This window comes from Dendrobates tinctorius, unplaced genomic scaffold, assembly GCF_039654945.1.
Source record: "Dendrobates tinctorius isolate UK_male_01 unplaced genomic scaffold, ASM3965494v1 ptg000005l, whole genome shotgun sequence".
Classification (NCBI taxonomy): Eukaryota; Metazoa; Chordata; class Amphibia; order Anura; family Dendrobatidae; genus Dendrobates; species Dendrobates tinctorius.
In genome coordinates, this window is record NW_027361673.1 from 35,560,631 (window position 1) to 35,583,072 (window position 22,442).

The 22,442-nt window shown below is 45.7% G+C and overlaps 1 protein-coding gene across 3 annotated transcripts in view; it reads left to right on the forward strand.

Moving 5' to 3' along the window:
- Positions 1-15,819: 15,819 nt before the first annotated feature.
- Positions 15,820-22,442, forward strand: part of ACP3 (acid phosphatase 3) — a 196,554-nt gene continuing 189,931 nt past the window's right edge. For 2 of the 3 annotated variants that reach the window (XM_073569462.1, XM_073569465.1), the window contains exon 1: positions 15,820-15,993. In XM_073569462.1, coding sequence (XP_073425563.1) covers positions 15,865-15,993 — 129 coding nt within the window. In that variant the 5' untranslated portion in view covers positions 15,820-15,864. The remainder of the gene's footprint in view (positions 15,994-22,442) is intronic. The other variant, XM_073569464.1, reaches the window with a different exon arrangement.

Genomic DNA, 22,442 nt, shown 5'->3' on the forward strand with positions numbered 1-22,442 from the left:
CAACGTTTAGCAAAATCCAAGTCCATCGGGTTCAGAGATGCTCCTGAATCCACAAAAGCCTTGGCGGAAAATGTGGACAGGGAGCAGATCAGAGTAATTGCCAGAAGAAACTTAGGTTGAACACCACCCACAGAAAACGTGTGTGCACAACGTTTCTCTCGTTTAGGGCAGACAGAAATAATATGCACGGCATCTCCACAAAAAAAACACAGCTTATTAAGCCTTCTGAACTCCTGACGTTGTGCCCTAGACAAAACTCTATCACATTGCATAGGTTCAGACATTTGTTCAACAGGTGGCAACATCTCTCGTGTAGTTTCGCGTTCACGTAAACGCCGATCCACCTGAATGGCTAATGACATAGAATCGTCAAGACCAGAGGGAACAGGAAATCCCACCATAGTATCTTTTACAGTTTCTGACAAACCCTTCCGAAAGAGGGCTGCCAAGGCACCATCATTCCAGGTAGTAAGAACCGCCCACTTTCGGAATTTTTGACAGTACAACTCTGCCGAATCCCGACCCTGGCTTAATGCCAACAGGGTCTTTTCAGCCTGATCAATAGCATTAGGTTCATCATACAACAACCCCAAGGCTTGAAAAATGCGTTCACATTATTCAGAATAGGATCATCAGGTTTCAAAGAAAACGCCCAATCCTGGGGATCGCCGCGCAGCAAAGAGATGACAATTTTAACCTGCTGCGCGGAGTTCCCCGACGAGTTAGGCTTCAAGGCAAAAAATAATTTACAATTATTCTTGAAATTCAAGAATTTAGACCGATCCCCAAAAAACACATCAGGAGTAGGAATCTTTGGTTCAGCAGCATGTGAATGAGCAAGATAGGCGGAAATTCCCCGCACTTCAGCAGCGAGCTGCTCCATACGATCAGACAATTGCTTCATCTCCATTGAGAGAAAAAATTCCCCCTACGGCCTCAGAGATATAGAGGAAAAAATATGCACACGAAAAAAAAAAAAATTCTGACACTTTTTTTTTCCTTTCTTTTTTTCTTTTTTTTTTTCCTTTTTACAATTCTCTCCTGCTATTGAGTACCCTAGGATCTGCGGTATGGCTGGTGATTCTGTTATGATGAGTCACCGAAGGAGGAAAAAACAAAATACCAGCTAAGTCCAGAAAAACCAGAGAGGTTGGCAGCTATCGGATTGCAGACCCCTGAACCTATCAACAACAACTAGCAGTAGCCGTGGGGGGTTCCTACGGTGCCCTAGACCCCTCGATCACAGCCGGAGAACTACATAGCCTAAAGACAGAAAGGGGAAAAACTAAACTGCCCCAGAGCAGACCCCAAAGCAATAGGCAGCCCCCAACATATAATGACAGTGAAGCAAGATGAAAACACTAACACAGATAGAAAGATAGGTTGAGCAAATGATGGGGCCCAAGCTAACTACATAGGACAGGATAGGAAAGCTGCTGTCTGCCATCCGCAAAAACCCTATCAAAATGAGCCAACCGACAGATAGGAAAAACAGGCCCTGAAGTCGCTAGGCTACAAAAGACTATATCAGCACTCAGGTATATTCTGAAGACAGAGCAAAAGATCAAAAGATCAGAGACAAAAATGGAATTCAGCTCACCCCCGGCCGGGGATGGCAGAACTCCCAAAAAACAAGGCAAAACAAAAACAAAACTGAAGAGTACAAAGCAGAGCAGAAAAACTTAGCTTTGAGATGCAGGAATCAGACTGGTCTCCAAGAATCCAACAGGAAAATCACCAGCCAGGAAGAAGGGCGTCGACAGCCTTATATCCAGTCCTCAATTCCAGCCACCCAGTCATCATCTAGCTGCCCAGGTGTTTGGTAATCAGTCTCACTACCTTCCTTCACTAGGGGAGGGAGTTCATTAGACCTCAATGGTGAAGGGAAAAATGAACTCACAACAGAATCCCGGGATTACATTCCTTAGAGCCCCTACAATCAAGGATCTAATAGTTCCTAGCCGCCTGAGAGCCCATGCTAGCCCCATTGGTGGTTATACCCCGAATTCAACCAAAGGAATCTTTAAATATGGCACCAGGAACTGCTTATGCTGTTCTATTATAAATCATAAAGTTGACTATATAATTTCATTTTCTACTAAAGAGAAATTTATGATCCCTTTTGTTCTTAACTGTAAGGCTGTGTGCCCACGATGCTATTTTTAAGCTTTTTTGCCACGATTTTCGGCGCAAAAACGCTGCGAAAACGTTTAAAAATCGTGTACAGAACGCACCCCATGCATTCCTATGGCATTCCGCACATGCTGTGCTAATGCTGCGCTTTTTTCCGCGGGGGAATAGCATCGTGGAAAAAAAACCAGCATGCTCCTTCTTTTGTGCGGAATCGCAAAGAATTGCCGAGTTTCCGCACCCATAGGAATGCATGAGAACCGCTTACTTCCCACATGTGGCTATGCCCACCATGCGGGAAGTTAAGCGTCTCATGTGCGGTTGGTACCCACGGTGTGGAGGAGAGGAGACTGTCCTCCTGGCCCTGGGTACCATACCCCTGTAAAAAAAAGAATAAAAAATAAAAAATCGGGGTATATTTACCTTCCGACGTCCCGCGCTGCATTCCCGGCCTAAGCGTTCCCAGTAATGCCTTGCGGCAAGGTCCTGTGATGACGTAGTCTCGCGTGACTCTAGCGTTCTCGCGAGATCGCTAAAGTAACGCGAGACCAACATCATCACAGGTCTCGCAAGGCATCGCTGGGAACGCTGTGGCCCGGGAATGCAGCGCGGGACGTCGCATAGGCGGCCTCAATAGTAAAAAGCTGCTCACACTTGTCAAACACTATGTTTGACGAGTGTGACCAACCTGTCAATCACTTTCCAAGCGATGCTTCAAATCACTTGGAAAGTGCTTGAGAAAATCGCGGCAAAATCGCTTGAGAATCGCGGTAAAATCGCTGTGAAATCGCGCTGAAAAAAACGCGCGATTTCTGGGAAGGAGTCCGGTTTTCAGTGTGCGTTTTAAAACGCAACGTGGGCACATAGCCTAACTCTGACTTTGTTATTTATGTAATTGAATGTCCCTGTGGTAAGCAATATGTGGGGAGGACCACACAACCCCTACACCTCAGATTGAACTCCCATCGGCATAATATTAAAAAAGGCCTGCTTACTCATGGGCTGTCCAGACATTACGCTTTGGTACATGATAAGAATTCAAAATTATTAAAAATTAGCCCTATCGATCATATACCTAAATGTGCACCGAACAGATCTACGAAATTAAATAGAAAGGAAGCCTATTGGATCTACAAATTAGCGAGTCTGAAACCACAGGGTCTAAATGAAATAACTGAGGTTTTTACCTAGACAGTGGAATTTTTGTTTATATCTATATTCACATGTTCTGCAACCTATGAAAAAAATTGACCATGTGTATAGATGGTTTCTGAGATCTTTGCGATAATTTCTCTTTTTTCTATTTAAAATTTTATATGCATTATTTGTGACAGTTGCCCTTTTTGATAATTTTCACCTAATTATGCAGTCCCCGCCTTGTGGTTTTTATATTTTTACACCCAATGCAGTTTTATATTTATATTTATAATTAATTTCACAATACTGTGCTTCTTTGGTTTAATGCATATTCATTATTTTTATTATATTTATATTATTATTATTTTTTTTTTTAATTATTTATGGATTTGCTCACATATAGTTTGTGCGTTAACTCCAAAAAATTGTTATATATATGAAAATCCTGCATAGCCTCCTTTGGAATGAACCCCCTTTGTATCGGTTTGGCTCCCCTTTTTTTTGCTCTTGGGAGTAATCACTTTCACACCCCTTTCTTAAACATTATCTCTGTTAGGCCGGGATCACACATGCGAGAAATACGGCCGAGTCTCACATGGTAATACCCGGCACTGCCGCCGGCACTCAGGAGCGGAGCGAGCGGCTGCATAGCAATACATGGAGCTGCACGCTCCGCTCCCGAGTGCTGACAGCAGTGCAGGGTATTACCATGGGAGACTTGGCCATGTGATCCCGGCCTTAGTTGCATATTCTGAAGAGTTCCTTTCTTCTCTAATTAAGCCCGGGTAAGCCTTACTAATTCTACTAGTCTGACATGAAAGAATGACCCCAGCTGATAATAGTACTTGTTTCTCCTACAACTCAGCTCCCATCCACATATTGCTGAGCCATAGAGATTAGTGAGCAGTACAAGAATGTTACTGCCACTCCTGTGCAGTGAAAAGACTGATGTGTCACATGTTGAACACAAAAGCTGCCTGCGATCTTATCTTATCAATTAAGGCCTCTTTCACACATCAGGTTTTCGCCGTCAGGCGCGATCCGGCGCTTTTGACAGAAACCGGATCCGGCGAAATGCAATGCCGGATCCGGTTTCCCCCCCCATTGACTTGCATTTGCGCCGGATCGCGCCGGATGGCCATGCGTTTCATCCGGTTTTCGCCGGATCCGGCAATGTGTCGCGATCCGGCGTCTGGAAAAAACGTCTACTGTAACGTTTTTTGTCTCCGGCGAAAAAGCCGGACACGCCGGATCTGGCGCGTCCGGCTTTTTCACACAATGAAAGCCTATGAGCGCCGCAATGCGCTGGATCCGGCGAAAGCCGGATCCGGCAGCCGGATCCGGTTTTTTGGTCTGAGCATGCTCAGTAGCTCTGCCCACAGGAGATATATAAAAGCAAGACAATGGGACCCTCAGCCACACCTAACATGCCACCCAAGCCAAGAACCAGGAGCAGGAGAAGGCAGCAGACATCTGCAGCAGCAGCACCATCAGCACCACCCCAAATGGAGCAGCAAATGGAACATGCTGAGGAGGGGAGTCCAGCAGCAGATGAGAGACGGTAATTATCAAATCCCCCATTCCTCCAAACTAGGGCCATGGAATATCAAGATATTCATTGGCCCTTTGTTTCTCTTTATTCAACAGCCGCCAAAGAGATGCAGCAGCAGCAGAAATGGCATCACTGGCAGCAGCAACAGCAGCAGCAATACCCACAGCCATGGAGTCTGGCCATCAACAGGACAGCACATCTTCTTCTGGGAGCCCTCCCTCGCATCGTCAGCGTTTGACGGTAAGTTTTTATCTCCAAAATCCATCATCTCTGTAATATATGTCTATTCATTGACTTTTATTTCAAAACAGGAATCACAAGATGAAGAGGAGCTCCCAGAAGAAGAAGGAAGGGGTGGACAGACACCTGGAGTGGGCTCACAATTGGTAAGTTTTTTGCATCAAACGCAGAAACACAACATCACACTACACACAACACATAGAAAACAATGTTCTGCAGACCACACACAGCAAACAAATGCCTACATCCAAAGACATAACATTTTTTGTTTTCTTCTCTAGTCTTCCCAATCTGGTGCTCGGCCAAGAGGTCCTCGAAGTGCCTCCCAGGGTCGTCGGCGACAGCAACGCGGCGGTCACCAGCGTGTAAGTATAAATATTTTTGCTTTATTTTTTTGCACTTTTTATTTCATTTCTTTTGTGGAGGCTAATTATGTTATTTTTGTCTTTTTCTTTAACAGCCTTCACAGCGTGCTCCCGACTCTGACGGTGAGGATGGAGGGATTGATGTGGACCGCCTCATCGATCTCGTCAGAGAAAGGGAGCTGCTCTGGAATATGGCTGACCGCCGCCACGCTGACCTGATCGTTACCCGACGACTCTGGGAGGAAATCTGTTCTCTCCTTGTGGGCCGCTGGGAGGACCTCGAAGCTCGGGCCCAGATTAAAGAGCGTAAGTATATACAGTACCGGTTGCTTGATGTAAACCAGTGTTTCCCGAACTCCAGTCCTCGTGGTCCCCACGGATCATGTGTTCAGGATTTCTATTTACTATGGAAATCCTGAAAACATGACCCCTGGGGACCATGAGGACTGGAGTTTGTGAAACACTGATGTTGTATACTAACCACTCCTTTCTCGTTTCAGGGAACAGAATTGTGAATCGGTGGCGGTCTGTGAGGGATCGTTTCAAGAAGGAGTTCAATAAAGAGATGCGGGCCCCGAGTGGATCTGGAGGACGCAGGAGCAAGTACAAGTACGCACAAGCCCTGTCGTTCCTCCGGGAAACAATGCTCACCAGAAGGTAAATATTACACACCACATGTGAAAAAAATGTTAGATGTAACTTTTTTTTTTCAGCCAGGGCCATACCATGTCAGTATTTTAATTGTTTTTTTTTCTCTTTATTACACAGCACGGTGAGCAGCACTCGGGAGCCTGCACGATTGGACCCTTCTGAGGCGATCCCTGAGGAGACCGGCACCGAGGGACACTTCGACCGCCCCGGTACATCTGCACCTTCCCAGCCTTCCCACACATTCGACCCATCTGTCCCATCCACCAGCACAGGAGCATCGTGGCCGCCTACATTACATGAAGCTGCTGGTGAGGAGATCGCTTTCCCTTTACCCCACCCTTCTGCCCCTGCCACCTCTAGTACACCTGCGGGTACTGGGCGGCAGCGGCAGAGGGGTCAGGAAAAGAGTTATGCGCAAGAGTTCTTGCATCTGAATGCATCTTTCCAGAACTGTCTCAAAGTCTTGTCAGAGCAAATCTCCGCAGGCTTTCAGCAGATCAACTCCAGCATTCTGGAGGTGAAGACACTTCTGCAAACCATGCATTCAGAAGCAAGATCTTCGCCAAACCACACCTTTTTCAGGTCTGTTGTGGAGCGCATGGCAACACTATCTCCTACCCAGCAGATGCATGTAATGTATTCATGCCACGGTGCTCTACAGCAGGTTACCTCCCAACTTCCACCTCCCACCACTGTAGTTCCTCCACCTGCACCCCCTCCAGCCACTTTCCATCCTCCCCCTCCTATTACATCTGCACCCCCTCCAGCCACTTTCCATCCTCCCCCTCCTATTACATCTGCACCCCCTCCAGCCACTTTACATCCTCCCCCTCCTATTACATACCAGCAACCTCACCAGTACCAGCAACCTCCCCAGTACCAGACATCTCCCCACTTCCAGCAACCTGCCCCGTACCAAACTCCTTCCCCGTACCAAACTCCTTCCCCGTACCAAACTCCTTCCCCATACAACTTTCCATCAACATCATCTGCTCCTACAGTCCCTGCCCAACCCTCCACTCCACCGCCCACCACCTCTTCTGCCTCCCACATGTCCACCCATTCTGTAGCTTTTTCCACACCTTCACCTCTAACTGTTCCTTCCCCACCACGATCCCAGTCCTCTCTCCACACACCCAGTGTCGAAGTGTCCCGCAGCCCCTCCAGCAGTATTTCCACCCCACAGTACACAGATTTGTAATGTGTGTTTTTTGTAATAAAAATGCCCATTGGGTTTAAAACCTTTATTAAAAAAGTTTTTTGCACTTTAAAAACATTTTACAAAAAAAAAAAAAAATTTAAATAAAAGTTAAATTATCGTTTCACAATGGTTGTCTGTCATTTCTTTCTGCGGCGAACTATGTTTTAAAAAAAGGTTAAATACAGGGTATTTCAAAGGTAAAAAGGTATTCAAAACCAGGTATATAACTGTGGGTAAATTTTAGCTTTTTGCCACAGTTGTGTTCCTGGTTGTGTTTGAAGCAAAGTATTTCACCTAAAAAGTTGTGTTTATTGTTGGTGATTTCCTACCAATGTACACAACTTTTGTTAAAAGGTGAAATACTTTGCATAAAACACAACCAGGTACACACCTGTGGCCTAAAGGTAAAAATAGTAAGACCATGACAAGATAGCCAACTTTGGTTGGCAAAGGTATATACTGTTGGTCCAGAAGGTACACAAGTTTAGGGCACAAATCTTTCACACTCTGTCATCCCAGTGTACTCTGCCTTGAGGTGACATAAAGTATAGTGGAAAATTGTCCCTGAAACCGTCACAGAACTTCTAGTGGTAATATTTCCAATGACAACATCCATCTTCGCCAGTAACTTGCTCTTCTCTCCAACCTGCACTTTCTTCTCTACAACCTGTCAAAGAAGGGCTGTAGGAACATGCTATATCTAGTTTTCCAGTAGCCAATCCCGTTCGGAAGGCCACAAGGGTCAATTTTAAAAACCGGATCCGGCGTAATCCGTCGAAAAACGGATAGAAAAACGGATAGAAAAACGGATGAACCGGATGAGACGGATCCGGTTTTGTCTGTCAAGAACAAGACGGATCCGGCAGAAAACCGGATCCGGCACTCCAGGTTTTACAAAACATTTGCCGGATCCGGCATGACGCCGGATCGCGCCTGACGCCGAAAACCTGATGTGTGAAAGTAGCCTAAGCCACTCATTCACCTTGCTGCTTTGTCCTGCGTTTTTACTTTGAGCAGTAGTTGGCTCCTGTACAGCTTCCTGTGTGTTGCTGCACCTGATATATTAACCCTTTTTTTATGTGCCTCATGCTAAATATAAAAATTTGCCCACGATCCTTGTATCAGTGAAGCAATGAATCTATTTTGTCAGCTTGTCCTGCGTTCTCATTCTGAGCAGCAGCTGGCTGCTGTACAGTTTCTCGTGTGTTGCTGCATCTAGCATCTTTTTATTATATATCCTTTAAACCCATTTCCTTCCTTTTATACTTAAAAATAACTTCATATTTAATTTTTCAGAGTTTAACTAAAGTTATATTATATTTTTTATTGGTAAAGAATTAAAATTATGCTTTTATTTTCTCCCTTTTTTAATAAAGATTGCAATGCTTTCCTTGAGAAAAAGTAGCTTGCTGTTTCCATCCAGTAATCCACTTGTAAGGCATCCACCTCTGAATAGGAATAAACCCCCCCCTTTTTTTTGCAGGTTCGTGTCCACCTGAGCAGATGTCCGTTTTTTTTTTTTCTTTCTTTTTTCTTTCAGTTTTTCTTTTTTTCCATGTTAAAATCATAAATTTGACTTTATTATCTTTTTTGGAAATGTAAATGTAATCAAAAAATCTTTTAAAATACGCATACTTTTGTAATATATCCTAGGTGAACTGTTAACCATGTGGTGTCATTGAACTTTGACACTGCATCATCTGACTTGTTGGCGCTCATTTTTTTTAAATCCAGCGTCCTTTCAAACCTATTTATGTCTGTGATACCTGTATGTATTTTGTGGTATTTCCTGATGAAGGGGGCATGAGACCCCTGAAACGCGTAGAATAAAACCACTGCAATTATACAGCGTTCTCCTGGAATTTGTCTAAAGCGGCAGCGCGGAATATAGCTACGAACTCCCTTTGGATTTATCATTCATGAAGGATTGGAAGACAGAAGGGGCATTAGTGAGCCCAAAAGGCATCACCAGGTACTCAAAATGTCCCTCCGGAGTATTAAACGCCGTCTTCCATTCATCTCCGTGCTTAATGCAAATAAGATTATACGCCCCCCTGAGGTCAAGCTTAGTAAACCAGCAGGCACTTTTAATTCTGGAGAATAAATCAGAAATCAGGGGTAACGGATACTGATATTTAACCGTAATCTTGTTAAGGGAACGATAGTCAATACAAGGCCTTAATGAACCATATTTCTTAGCCACGAAAAAAAAAACAGCACCTAAGGGTGAAGAAGATGGTCTAATATGACCCTTCTCCAACGACTCCTTAATATAAGATCGCATAGCCTCGTGTTAAGGTACAGATAAGTTGAAAAGCCGACCCTTGGGAAATTTACACCCAGGCCTCAACTCAATTGCACAGTCATAACTCCTATGAGGAGGCAGGGACGCAGACTTACTCTCACTAAATACATCATAAAAATCAGCCAAACTGTCAGGAACATCATGCGACTGGGGAGAGGTGGAGAAAACAGGAATGTCACCAAAAGCACACCGACAGCCCCAACTCACCACAGACACAGATTTCCAATCCAAAACTGGTTTATGGATTTGCAACCAGGGAAAACCCAGAACAATAGTATCATGCAAATTATGCAGTACCAAAAATCTACAATTTTCTTGGTGGTCTGGGGTGACCCGCATTATCATCTGGGTCCAAAACTGAGGTTTATTCTCCGCCAAAGGAGTAGCATTAATACCCCTCAAAGGAATAGGCATCCGCAGAGGTATCATGAGAAAACCACAACGTTTAGCAAAATCCATCAGATTCAAAGCCGCTCCTGAATCCACAAAAGCCTTGGCGGAAAATGTGGATAAGGAGCAGATCAGAGTAATTGCCAAATGAAACTTAGGTTGTACGCCACCCACAGCAAATGTGTGTGCAAAACATTTCTCTCGTTTAGGGCAGACAGAAGTAATATGAGAGGCATCTCCAAAGAAAAAACACAGCTTATTACGCCTTCTAAACTCCTGACGTTGCACCCTAGACAAAACTCTATCACATTGCATAGGTTCAGACATTTGTTGAAAAGGTGGCAACACCTCTCGTGTAGTTTTACGTTCACGTAAACGCCAATCAACTTGAATGGCTAATGACATAGAACCGTCAAGACCAGAGGGAACAGGAAATCCCACCATAATATCTTTTAAGGTTTCTGATAAACCCTTGGGAAAAAGAGCTACCAAGGAACCATCATTCCATGTAGTAAGGACGGCCCACTTTCGGAATTTTTGACAGTATAACTCTGCAGAATCCTGACCCTGGTTCAATGCCAATACGGCTTTCTCAGCTTGATGAATAGCATTAGGTTCATCATACAACAACCCCAAGGCTTGAAAAAATGCATCCACATTAGTCAGAATAGGATTTTCAGGTGTCAAAGAAAACGCCCAATCCTGGGGATCGCCGCGCAGCAAGGAGATGACAATTTTAACCTGCTGCTCAGAGCTCCCCGATGAGTTAGGCTTCAAGGCAAGAAATAATTTACAATTATTCTTAAAATTCAAAAATGTAGACCTATCCCTAGAAAACACATCAGGAGTAGGGATTTTTTGTTCAGCAGCATGTGGTTGAGCGAGATAGGCGGAAATTCCCCGCACTTCAGCAGCGAGCTGCTCCACACGATGAGACAATTGCCTAATCTCCATTAAGGAAAAAATCCTCCTATGGCCCCAGAGAAAAAGAGGAAAAAATACATATAAAAAAAAAAATTCTGACACTTTTTTTTTTTTTTACAATTTTTTTTTTCCTGCTTTTGAGTACCCTAGAATCTACAGTATGGCTGGTGATTCTGTTATGAATGAGTCACCGAGGAGGAAAAACAAGCTAAGGCCCAGAAAACCAGAGAGGTTGGTAACTAAGCAGATTGCAGACCCCTGATCCTGTCCACACAACTAGCAGTAGCCGTGGAGCGTACCTACGATGATCCTAGATGCCTCGTCACAGCCGGAGAACTAAATAAGCCTAAAGCAAGAAAAGGGGAAATCTAAACTGCCCCAGAGCAGACCCCAAAGCAATAGACAGCCCCCAATCATGTATTGTCAGTGAGACAAGATGAAAACACAAACACAGATAGAAAAATAGGCTGAGCAAACGATGGGGCCCACACTAACTAGAAAGGACAGGAAAGGAAAGATGCTGTCTGCAATCACGCACAAAACCCTGCCAAAAAATGTCCAACACATTCTGATAACAAAAACCCTGAAGTCGCTAAACTTCAATTCCCTATATCAGCACTCTGGTATATTCTGAAGACAGAGCAAAAAAGAGACCAATCTGATCAGGGACAAAAAGCAAACTGGCATAAACAGAGACATAAGAATGGAAATTCAGCACAGCCCCAGCAGGGGCTGGCTGACCACAAAAACTGAGTAAACCAAACCAAATCTCATGTGAAACAATAGCAGAGCACACTTAGCTTGAGAAGGCAGGAACAGAACTGGAAACCAGAACCTCAGGGCAGGAAAAAATCACCAGCACAAAATTAGGGAGTCGGCTGTCTTAAATCCAGTCAGAGACTCCTGATGTCCACTCACAATCCTCCTCCTCAGGTGGCAGGTCTCTGCCATTTAGATCAGCTTCATTACCTGCTGTCACCACCAGAGGGAGCCCGGATGGAGAACTCACGACTCCTCTGTCAACACAGCCAGCTCTACCACCCTCACCAGAAGCCAGAGGTAAACCAGAAAATGAGTTCACAACAGTGCGGGTACTGAAGTCCTGGCAGCTAAATCCGGAGGGCAGGGGACTGCAGGTCTCCTGGCCCAATCTAATGCCCGGTATCTCAGCAGCATACCAGAGCCTGGAGCCGACACAAAGGAGCAGCACCTGTGATAGGCTCCAGCTGCTTGGCATACGGGCAACGGTTTGTTTTTAAAAACAGCAGCAGGAGGGTGAGCTGTTAGGCAGAGAGGAAAAAGGGAGGACAGTGCAGAAGGAAAGCCTCTGTACCTACCTGGCGAGGCATATCCAAAATTGCTTCTAGGCTGCCCGGCTCTCCATAACTATCTGTTACTAGTACCCCGGTCTGTATTATCAACCATCAAGTAAAGGAAAAGAAAACTACAGCCCTTGTGTCCTCCAGTGATCTCTTGCACCCTGAGTCCTGCACTACAAGGTACACAAAGCCTGACATAAACAGAACCGGTAGCTGTGGGGCCCAGCTCCACCTGTGGGGAGCAGAACCATCCCAGCTGCGTCACCATCAGCCCCAGCGGTCTCCTTAAGCAGCGTCGGCCATGCGTTGCCTAACAGCACAGGTGGCGTCACGTTAAATCCCATATACATATTCACCTTTTTACATCACAGCCAGGGCCACGGAGTCAGCAAGTCTAATGTAAGTCTATGGGAAATGAGATTAATGGGCTGTGTGTGTGTGCTTGGCTGGGCGGGAACTATGCAAAAACTGTACCGGGCTGTGCGGGACTGTGCTGTCCTGTGGGAAGACTGTGTCGGGCTGTGTGGGACTTTGCTGGTCTGTGCGAAGACTGTGCCAGACTGTGCGGGACTGTGCTGGCCTGTGTGAAGACTGTGCCGGGCTGTGTGGGACTGTGCTGGCCTGTGCGAAGACTGTGCCGGGCTCTGCGGGACTGTGCTGGCCTGTGCGGGACAGTGCTGGCCTGTGCGAAGACTGTGTCGAGCTGTGCGGGACTGTGCGAAGACTGTGCCGGGCTGTGCAGGACTGTGCTTGCCTGTGCGAAGACTGTGTGGGACTGTGCTGGGATTTGCATGTACTGTACGGGAACTATGCCGAGCTGTGCAGGACTGTGCTGGGCTTTGCGGGACTGTGCTGGGTGGGACTGTGCTGGGCTGTACAAGTACTGTGTGGGACTGTGCTGGGCTTTGCAGGTACTGTGCGGGACTGTGCTGGTCTGTGCTGGACTGTGCTGTGCTGTGCGGGACTGTGCGGGACTGTGCAGGTACTGTGTGGCACTGTGCTGGGCTGTGCAGGTACTGTGCGGGACTGTGCTGGGCTTTGCAGGTACTGTGCGGGGACTGTGCAGGGCTGTGTGGGACTGTGCTGGCCTGTGCGGGACTGTGCTGGGCTGTGCGGGATTGTGCTGGGCTGTGCAGATACTGTGCGGGGACTGTGCCAGGCTGTGTGGGACTGTGCTGGCCTGTGCGGGACTGTGCTGGGCTGTGTGGGGACTGTGCGGGGACTGTGCTGGACTGTGCGGGGACTGTGCTGGGCTGTGCGGGCTGTGCCGAATATTGCGATGCGAGTAGTGAAATACTCGCCAGGATTCGAGTACCGCATTACTCGCCGAGTACCCGAATCCTAACGAGTATACTCGCTCACCCCTAGCGCTGACCTTTTATATCGAAGGTTGGTTTCGCCACTGTCACCTGATCCACAGCACTGCCTAATTCTTAACGACTAACTGGCATATGCAATCACTCTTTCCTTCCCTTCTTGAACTTGACTCAGACTTCTATACATCTACAAAATGAAGAGTTGGGATAAATCAGCGTAGGCCAGTATGGGGTATTGATTAGTGCCATCTTCAGAGCATGGAAAGTCTTTTCCTGCCAGGGTCTTCATCGGATACTCCTGCTGTTCCTTTTAGGAGTTCATGAAGCAGAGCAGCAACTTTCACAAAATCTTTAATGAACCTTTGGTAGTACCCCAACAGGCCAGGGAATGCTCTCAACGCTCTTAAATTAGGAGAAGTGGGCCACTTCTGTACGGCCGCTATCTTCTCAGGGATTGGGTAAACCCTTGCGCTGGATATGGTATGTCCTAGGCATACAATCTCTTTCTGGAACAAGTGGCATTTTCGGGGTGTGACCTTCAGCCTATGCTTCTGGAGCCGCTCCAACACTTGCTCTAACTAAATGAGATGTTTTTCAAAGGTGGAGGAGTATACAACTGCATCATCCAAATAAATTAAGGTGGATTCGAAATTCAGGTCCCCAAGACATCTTTCCATTAGCCATTGAAATTTCACAGGGGTATTGGTTAGGCTAATTGGCATCCATTTAAATTTGAACAGTCCAATAGGAATGAAGGCAGTCTTAGGTTGATCCTTAGCAGTTGTAGGAATGTGCCAGCAGCCACTGGCTAAATTTAGGGAAGAAAAGTACCTCGCTTTTCCCAGAGAGGACAGGGACTCAACTCCTGGGCAGGGGGTAGGAGTCCCGCACAGTACAGGCATTCAATCGTCGGTAGGCGATGCAGAACCTCAATTTTCCATCCTTCTTACAAACCAGTACAATAGATGCAGCCTAGAGGCTCTGGCTTTCCCGAAACACTCCCGTAATATATCCCATCTGGTGATTGGGGACAGTGACAGCATGGGCCTGTGCGATTTCAAATGCCAGGGCTGAATATCAGCCCCAGTCCGTCCCTGGCAGTGCGCCTACGCCGGAGCCACGATAGGCAGCAAAGAAGAGGGCGTCACTGTTAGAAGATGGGAGGCGCCGGACCGCAACACCCATCAGACCGAGACCGGACCGCCCCAGGGTGAGTATAATTTAACTCCTTTATCTTCTCTTTCAGGTTACATCAGGGTCTTATCTACAGCATTACAGAGTGCTGTAGATAAGCCCCTGATGTTGGTGCCGGCAGCTCATAGTGAAAAAAGGGGTGACAGATTCCCTTTAATGAGAAAAAATGAACTTTTTTGAATTTACCTAATGCTGCAATGAAACAAAGAGTGAAAAGTTTAAAGGGGTCTTAATACTTTCCGTACACACTGTGTATCATAGTGGTGAGATATTGGTTGAAGGGATAATCCCAGTCCCACAAAGGGAAGACAGACCAATCATGTTAGGTTGATATGACTCATAAGTCTGGAGCACTTACATTTAACCACTTAGTAGTGCTTAACAATTGTGTAAGACACAAGCAGACCCTTTTATCTAGCCTCTTATACACCTGCATGCACTTCATTGACAGGAATGGCGATCAATGCAGCTACCAGTAAAATTTCATGTCAAGCAAGTGACCATTCAAAAATGTCCTGCAATAAGGTGTGAGTCCTAAATATCTGGAAAATATGTCACCAGGACAGACCCGTTTATATATATATCTATATAAAGGGTCATATGATATACTTACCTCTAGCCATGACTTTTTAGGAAGTGCTCTGTTTCTGACAGGCACCTCATCTTGGCCACAGATTTTAGAAGCTGGTTTAAGGGATCCAGTCGCACACATGAATTAAGCTTTAATACAATTTTCTACTCTTACACATAAATGACATGCAGACATTTTCCCTTTAACTATAAAAGTACCAAGCTAAAAGCATCCAACTAGAATAGTAACTTGCCTAAGAAACCATAGATCATATGTTTCATGACGTGCTCTGATCTGGCTACATTTACAATGGTCCCTGTGACGTTATACTTTGCTTGCAGGTACTTAGACTTTGTACTTTAGGCAATCTGTGGAGTGTGATATGGAAGTGATTGCAATCTACACGCAGGATAGATATGGTGAAACTTTTCTTCCAGAGGTGAAACACTCAGTCTATGAAATCACTTATCATTCCTTATTCATGTTGGCTCCACCCTGCTTCTCTTAAGAATTTCCCTTATTGTCTAATCCTTCTAGATCTACCTGTTCAGCGAGCTTAAAACTACACTATGTCTCCTGCAGAAATCAGCGTGGGCCATTCAAGATGGGTTTTATCGTGTTCTTTTTTTCTCACTATTATGTGTTTTCTTGTATTTGGCCAAGCAAGTGCAGAGAAGAAGCTGAAGTTTGTTGTTATGGTGAGTATGGAGATCGCATTATGGTTATTTTGCGCTATATCTAGCACCTTATAACTACAGCAGAGCTGCAGTTGTCACTGATCGCTTTCTTGGCTGCATTGTTTGTGCATTTCTATAACAGTGGTAAGAAAATGCAGTAAAAAGCTTATATGCACTAGAGAAGTTGTTTTTATACTTCCATTTCTATTATTGTGATCTACAGTAAAACAAAATTGGATATATTATAATTTTTATTGCTTTATTTTACTAGTAAGCTGTACTTTTATTTTTGCTGATCACTATTTCTACTTTGCTGTTATTCCTGAATAGTAGACAGAAGCTGCCAATAGACATTTTTTGTGATTATTTGATGTTGGTTTAAAAGGATACAGAAAAAAAATGTATATTTATGGTGGCTGGCAGAACCTGGGGCAAGTTTAATGAATGGCATTTTACTGTAAACTTGTAACACACGGTATGGCTTGTATGAAGGGGTGGACACAGACATAAGAGGACCCCTGTGCAAGAATAGTTTATGGGCGCATTAAGTCCAATAGTTAATCATAATGCATCTTAGGCCAGAGTCAGGCTAGTTTCACACTTGCTTTTTTTTGCAGCGCGTTTTTCCCGCAAAAAAACGCATTGAAAAAACGCATACATAAGCATACAACTGCTGCGTTTTTTTCAAGCATTTTTATGAGCATGCATGAAAAAAACGCAGCGTTTTTATGCGTTTGTATGCGTTTTTAGCGCGTTTTTACCGCGTTTGCGTTTTTTTCCAACATTTTTAGGTGGCCCCTTACACTACCCAAACCATGACTTTACTAACCCTAACCCTGACCCTAACCCTAACCCTAACCCTGACCCTAACCCTTAACCAAATCATACTTAACCCTAACCCAAACCCTAAACCCTAACTAACCCTAACCCTAACCCTGACCCTAACCCTAACCCTAACCCTAACCCTGACCCTAACCCTAACCCTAACCCTGACCCTAACCCTTAACAAAACCATACTTAACCCTAACCCTGACCCTAACCCTAACCCTAACCCTGACCCTGACCCTAACCCTTAACCAAACCATACTTAACCCTAATCCTGACCCTAACCCTGACCCTAACCCTAACCCTGACCCTAACCCTTAACAAAACCATACTAACCCTAATCCTGACCCTAACCCTGACCCTAACCCTAACCCTAACCCTGACCCTAACCCTAACCCTAACCCTAACCCTGACCCTAACCCTTAACAAAACCATACTTAACCCTAATCCTGACCCTAACCATGACCCTAATCCTTAACAAAACCATACTTAACCCTAATCCTCACCCTAACCCTGACCCTAACCCTAACCCTAACCCTGACCCTAACCCTAACCCTAACCCTAACCCTGACCCTAACCCTTAACAAAACCATACTTAACCCTAATCCTGACCCTAACCATGACCCTAATCCTTAACAAAACCATACTTAACCCTAACCCTGACCCAAACCCCAACCCTAACCCTGACCATAACCCTAACCCTAAACCCCTTAACTAACCCTAACTCTAACCCAAACCCCTAAATTCCATGGTTTAAAAAAAAAAACGCATATGCAAAAAAACGCATACATGAGCATGCCAGTGCGCACATATGCGCATCCATAGGCTATAATGGCCATTTTTAGCGCAAAACGTGCGCATATGTGCGCATGCGCTTTTTTGCAGGGCCAAAAAATGCAACATGCTGCGTCTGGAAAATCCCAACGCACACCCCAAAAAAACGCAGCGCATGAAAATCGCATACATGCGCTTACCAGCGCGAAGGTATGCGCACCCATGTTAAATATAGGGGAAAAAACGCATGCGCAGGTGTGCGTTTTTTTCCAGCGCTAAAAAACGCAAATGTGAAACCAGCCTCACACTTGCAGTATAAAAAAAAAATCGGTCCAATTTTCTCAGCTGAGAATCACAGCAGTGTTCTCTGTATGGTGATCCGTATGTAATCCGTTTGCAATGCGATGATGCGATTTCCTCGCATCTAGTATAAGTATGACATCCGTATGCAATGCGATTTTAACATGAGCTTTTACATACAGCAGTTCTCGGTCATTGAGACATCATTTTAAAATTAAATATTCTTCAAAACGTGTGTGTGTATGTATATATATATATATATATATATATATATATATACAGCTCTGGCAAAAGCTAAGACCACTGCACAGTTTTATAAGAATCAGCTTCTCTACATGTCTGACAGCCATTCCATTCCAGTTTCAGTTGAATTCCAACCAGATTACACCTCATTCTACTTAATGTGCTTCTGATCAGGTGATCACCTGAGCCAAATCTTATTTAACGAAGGAATGCATAAAAAACCCTGCTGTGGTGATCACAATCCTCTTGCAATAGGACAAGCTGGATGGCAAAATAAGTGCTAGTAATATCCCAAAAGTAATAGGAATGAAAAAATAACTTTTAACCATGCCAAAGGAGTTGAAAAGAAAAGTGAGTAAAAGAAGGGCTCAATTCTGGCTTTACTAGCAGAGGGATACAGTGAGGTTCATGTTGCCTCCATCCTTAAAATTCCTAAGACGGTAGCCATTACAACAAGTTCAAGCAGCAGATACTGGGGACAACAAAGCTACAGACCAGCAGAGGGCAAAAACGATTCTCCACTGACCAGGATGATATCATGTCATCTTATTCGAATGTCACTCAGCAACCACAGGATGACATCAAGTGACCTACAAAAGTAATGGCAATTGGGGATGCTTCAGCAAGGCTGGAAATGGGTGGGTTAATCTTTGTGAAGGACGTATGAATCAAGCCGCATACAAGGTTATCCTGGAAAAACCAGTTCATTCCTTCTGCTCAGTCAATGTTCTCCAACTCTGAGGACTGGTTTTTCCAGCAGGACAATGCACCATGCCACACAGCTAGGTCAATCAATGTGTGGATGAAGGACCACCACATCAAATCCCTGTCATGGCCAGCCCAATCTCCAGACTTGATCCCCATTGAAAACCTCTGGACTGTAATCAAGAGGAAGATGGATAGTCACAAGCCATCAAACAAAGCACGTTGATGGAAAACATCACCACTTACGTGACTTAAGGGGCCTTTACACCAATTTTGTGACGCAGCAGCGATATCGCTATGTGTGATTCTTACCTCTGACTGGCTCTCCCGCTGTCTGTCACTGATCGCGCGAGATCGTCCAGTTCCATTTCTCGTCGGGCGCTTCCTGCTGGGCTTCCTGCTAGCGCCGACGAGCGACACGTGGACGCGAGCGGGAGGACGTCAGGATCGCCGCGTCTGAAAGGTAAGTAATGACCGCTGCTACGTCACTACATCGCTGTGAGATCTGCCTGTGTGACAGCTCACTAGCAACCATTTAGCGATGACCAGCGATCCTGACCAGGTCGTATCGTTGTCGGGATCGCTGGTGCATCGCTAAATGTAAAGGAGCCTATAGTGGAGCATGGTGTACTCAAGTTTGTATGACAAGATGATAGCTGATGGTATGACAAAGCCATCAGGAGCCAAGTTTGTGGACTTCAGAACCGCAATGGGACTAACAGGATAAGTAGTTGTTGAATGGCAGTGTTGGAATATTTGGTGCAACAACTCCATTCCTGTCTATGAGTGTGTCATGCTCGCCATGTCTGTCATGTCCGCCATGTCTGTTTTGCCTCATGACCCCTGGAGCGGTGTGCACACGCATCTCATGTCTGCTATCCTGCATGTTCCCTAGAGCAGTGTGCACACTCACCTCATGACTGTTGAGCTGCGGGATGCCTGCGTTTCTGCTCTGCCTTCTGTGATCGTCTCGTCATGTCTAGAACCCCTGATCATGTGTCCTTCCTATGTTCCAGCAGAGGCTCGTTCTGCATTCATCTCTGCATGTCTGGAACTCTGATCATGTGACCTGCCTAGGTTTCAGCACTGGTTCTGCAATCTTCTCAGCATGTCTGGAACTCTGATCATGTGACCTGCCTAGGTTTTAGCACTGGATCTGCAATCATTCCTGGAAGTCTGGAATCCTGATCATGTGACTGCTCCCTGTGATCCTGGAGGATCTGAACTGGAAGTTCTCCCCTGGTTCTGACCCGGAAGTGGAGGTGCTATGCCCTATATCAGACTGCCCCTTCCTATGCTCGGGGCCTGAGTATTGTGTTGCTTCCCTGCATTGCTGCTTGGTCTGCTGGGTCGCTCCCTCTATTCTGTGCCCTTGCACTTTGCTCTTCGTGCGTCTCTGCACACGCTCCGTGCTCGCACTTTGTCTCTTGTCCCGTGCCTTGTCTAATGTTTGTCCGTTGTGCCATGTTCGTCCTTGTCCTGCTTGGACTTGTAGTCCTTCTGTTATTCTCTGCCTTGCCTGTTTCTGCCATGTCTTGTCTTCGCTATGCTCTGCCTTGTGTTTCCTCTCTGTTCTCGGTCTCTGCCTGTTATTCCTGCTCTCTGTTCTATGGTGCTCTCTAGCACGTTCCCTGGCCAGTCCCAAGGCTTTACCTTGGCCCGGCTCTGGGCTTCGGCCTACGCTCCGCTGATAGCTCTGTTCTTGCTCTGTTCTGTCTCCATGTTTCTGCCTATGTTCCGCTCCGTGTTCCATACTCTGCCTTGCTCTTGCCTTGTTTCTCGCTTCGCCTTGCTTTATTCTTTTGTGTGCTCTTCGCATGCGCCTGGCCTTCCTAGCCTCCTGTTTGTGCCTCAGCTGTGCTCGTCGGTCAGTGACAGCTGTGTCGCCTGCCATGCCTCAGCCGGGTTCGCTGGAGTCTTGCCCGTCTGTCAGTGCCGCAGCCCGATCAGCTAGCCAGTGCCCCAGCTGTGCTCTCTGTGCTCCCTTGCACCTCACGCTGTTTCTGCACTGCGCTCTACGTGCTCTCTAAAGCATGCGCAGGCCCTTGTGTTGTGAGTTCATTTTTCCCTTCACCATTGAGGTCTGATGAACTCCCTCCTCTAGTGAAGGAAGGTAGTGAGACTGATTACCAAACACCTGGGCAGCTAGATGATGACTGGGTGGCTGGAATTGAGGACTGGATATAAGGCTGCCAACGCCCTTCTTCCTGGCTGGTGATTTTCCTGCTGGATTCTTGGAGACCAGTCTGATTCCTGCATCTCAAAGCTAAGTTTTTCTGCTCTGCTTTGTACTCTTCAGTTTTGTTTTTGTTTTGCCTTGTTTTTTGGGAGTTCTGCCATCCCCGGCCGGGGGTGAGCTGAATTCCATTTTTGTCTCTGATCTGTTGATATTTTGCTCTGTCTTCAGAATATACCTGAGTGCTGATATAGTCTTTTGAAGCCTAGCGACTTCAGGGCCTGTTTTTCCTATCAGTCGGTTGTCTCATTTTGATAGGGTTTTTGCGGATGGCAGACAGCAGCTTTCCTATCCTGTCCTATGTAGTTAGCTTGGGCACCATCATTTGCTCAACGTATCTTTCTATCTGTGTTAGTGTTTTCATCTTGATTCACCGTCATTATATGTTGGGGGCTGCCTATTGCTTTGGGGTCTGCTCTGGGGCAGTTTAGTTTTTCCCCTTTCTGTCTTTAGGCTATATAGTTCTCCGGCTGTGATCAACGGGTCTAGGGCACCGTAGGAACCCCCCACGGCTACTGCTAGTTGTTGTGGATAGGTTCAGGGGTCTGCAATCCGATAGCTGCCAACCTCTCTGGTTTTTCTGGACTTAGCTGGTATTTTGTTTTTGCCTCCTTCGGTGACTCATCATAACAGAATCACCAGCCATACCGCAGATCCTAGGGTACTCAATGGCAGGAGAGAATTGTAAAAGAAAAAAGTGTCAGAGTTTTTTTTTCTTTTTGTGTGCATATTTTTTCCTCTATATCTCTGAGGCCGTAGGGGGAATTTTTCTCTCAATGGAGATGAAGCAATTGTCTGATCGTGTGGAGCAGCTCGCTGCTGAAGTGCGGGGAATTTCCACCTATCTTGCTCATTCACATGCTGCTGAACCAAAGATTCCTTCTCCTGATGTATTTTTGGGGGATCGGTCTAAATTCTTGAATTTCAAGAATAATTATAAATTATTTTTTGACTTGAAGCCTAACTCGTCGGGGAACTCCGCGCAGCAGGTTAAAATTGTCATCTCTTTGCTGCGCAGCGATCCCCAGGATTGGGCGTTTTCTTTGAAACCTGATGATCCTATTCTGAATAATGTGAACGCATTTTTTCAAGCCTTGGGGTTTTTGTATGATGAACCTAATGCTATTGATCAGGCTGAAAAGACCCTGTTGGCATTAAGCCAGGGTCGAGATTCGGCAGAGTTGTACTGTCAAAAATTCCGAAAGTGGGCGGTCCTTACTACCTGGAATGATGGTGCCTTGGCAGCCCTCTTTCGGAAGGGTTTGTCAGAAACTGTAAAAGATACTATGGTGGGATTTCCTGTTCCCTCTGGTCTTGACGATTCTATGTCATTAGCCATTCAAGTTGATCGGCGCTTACGTGAACGCAAAACTACACGAGAGATGTT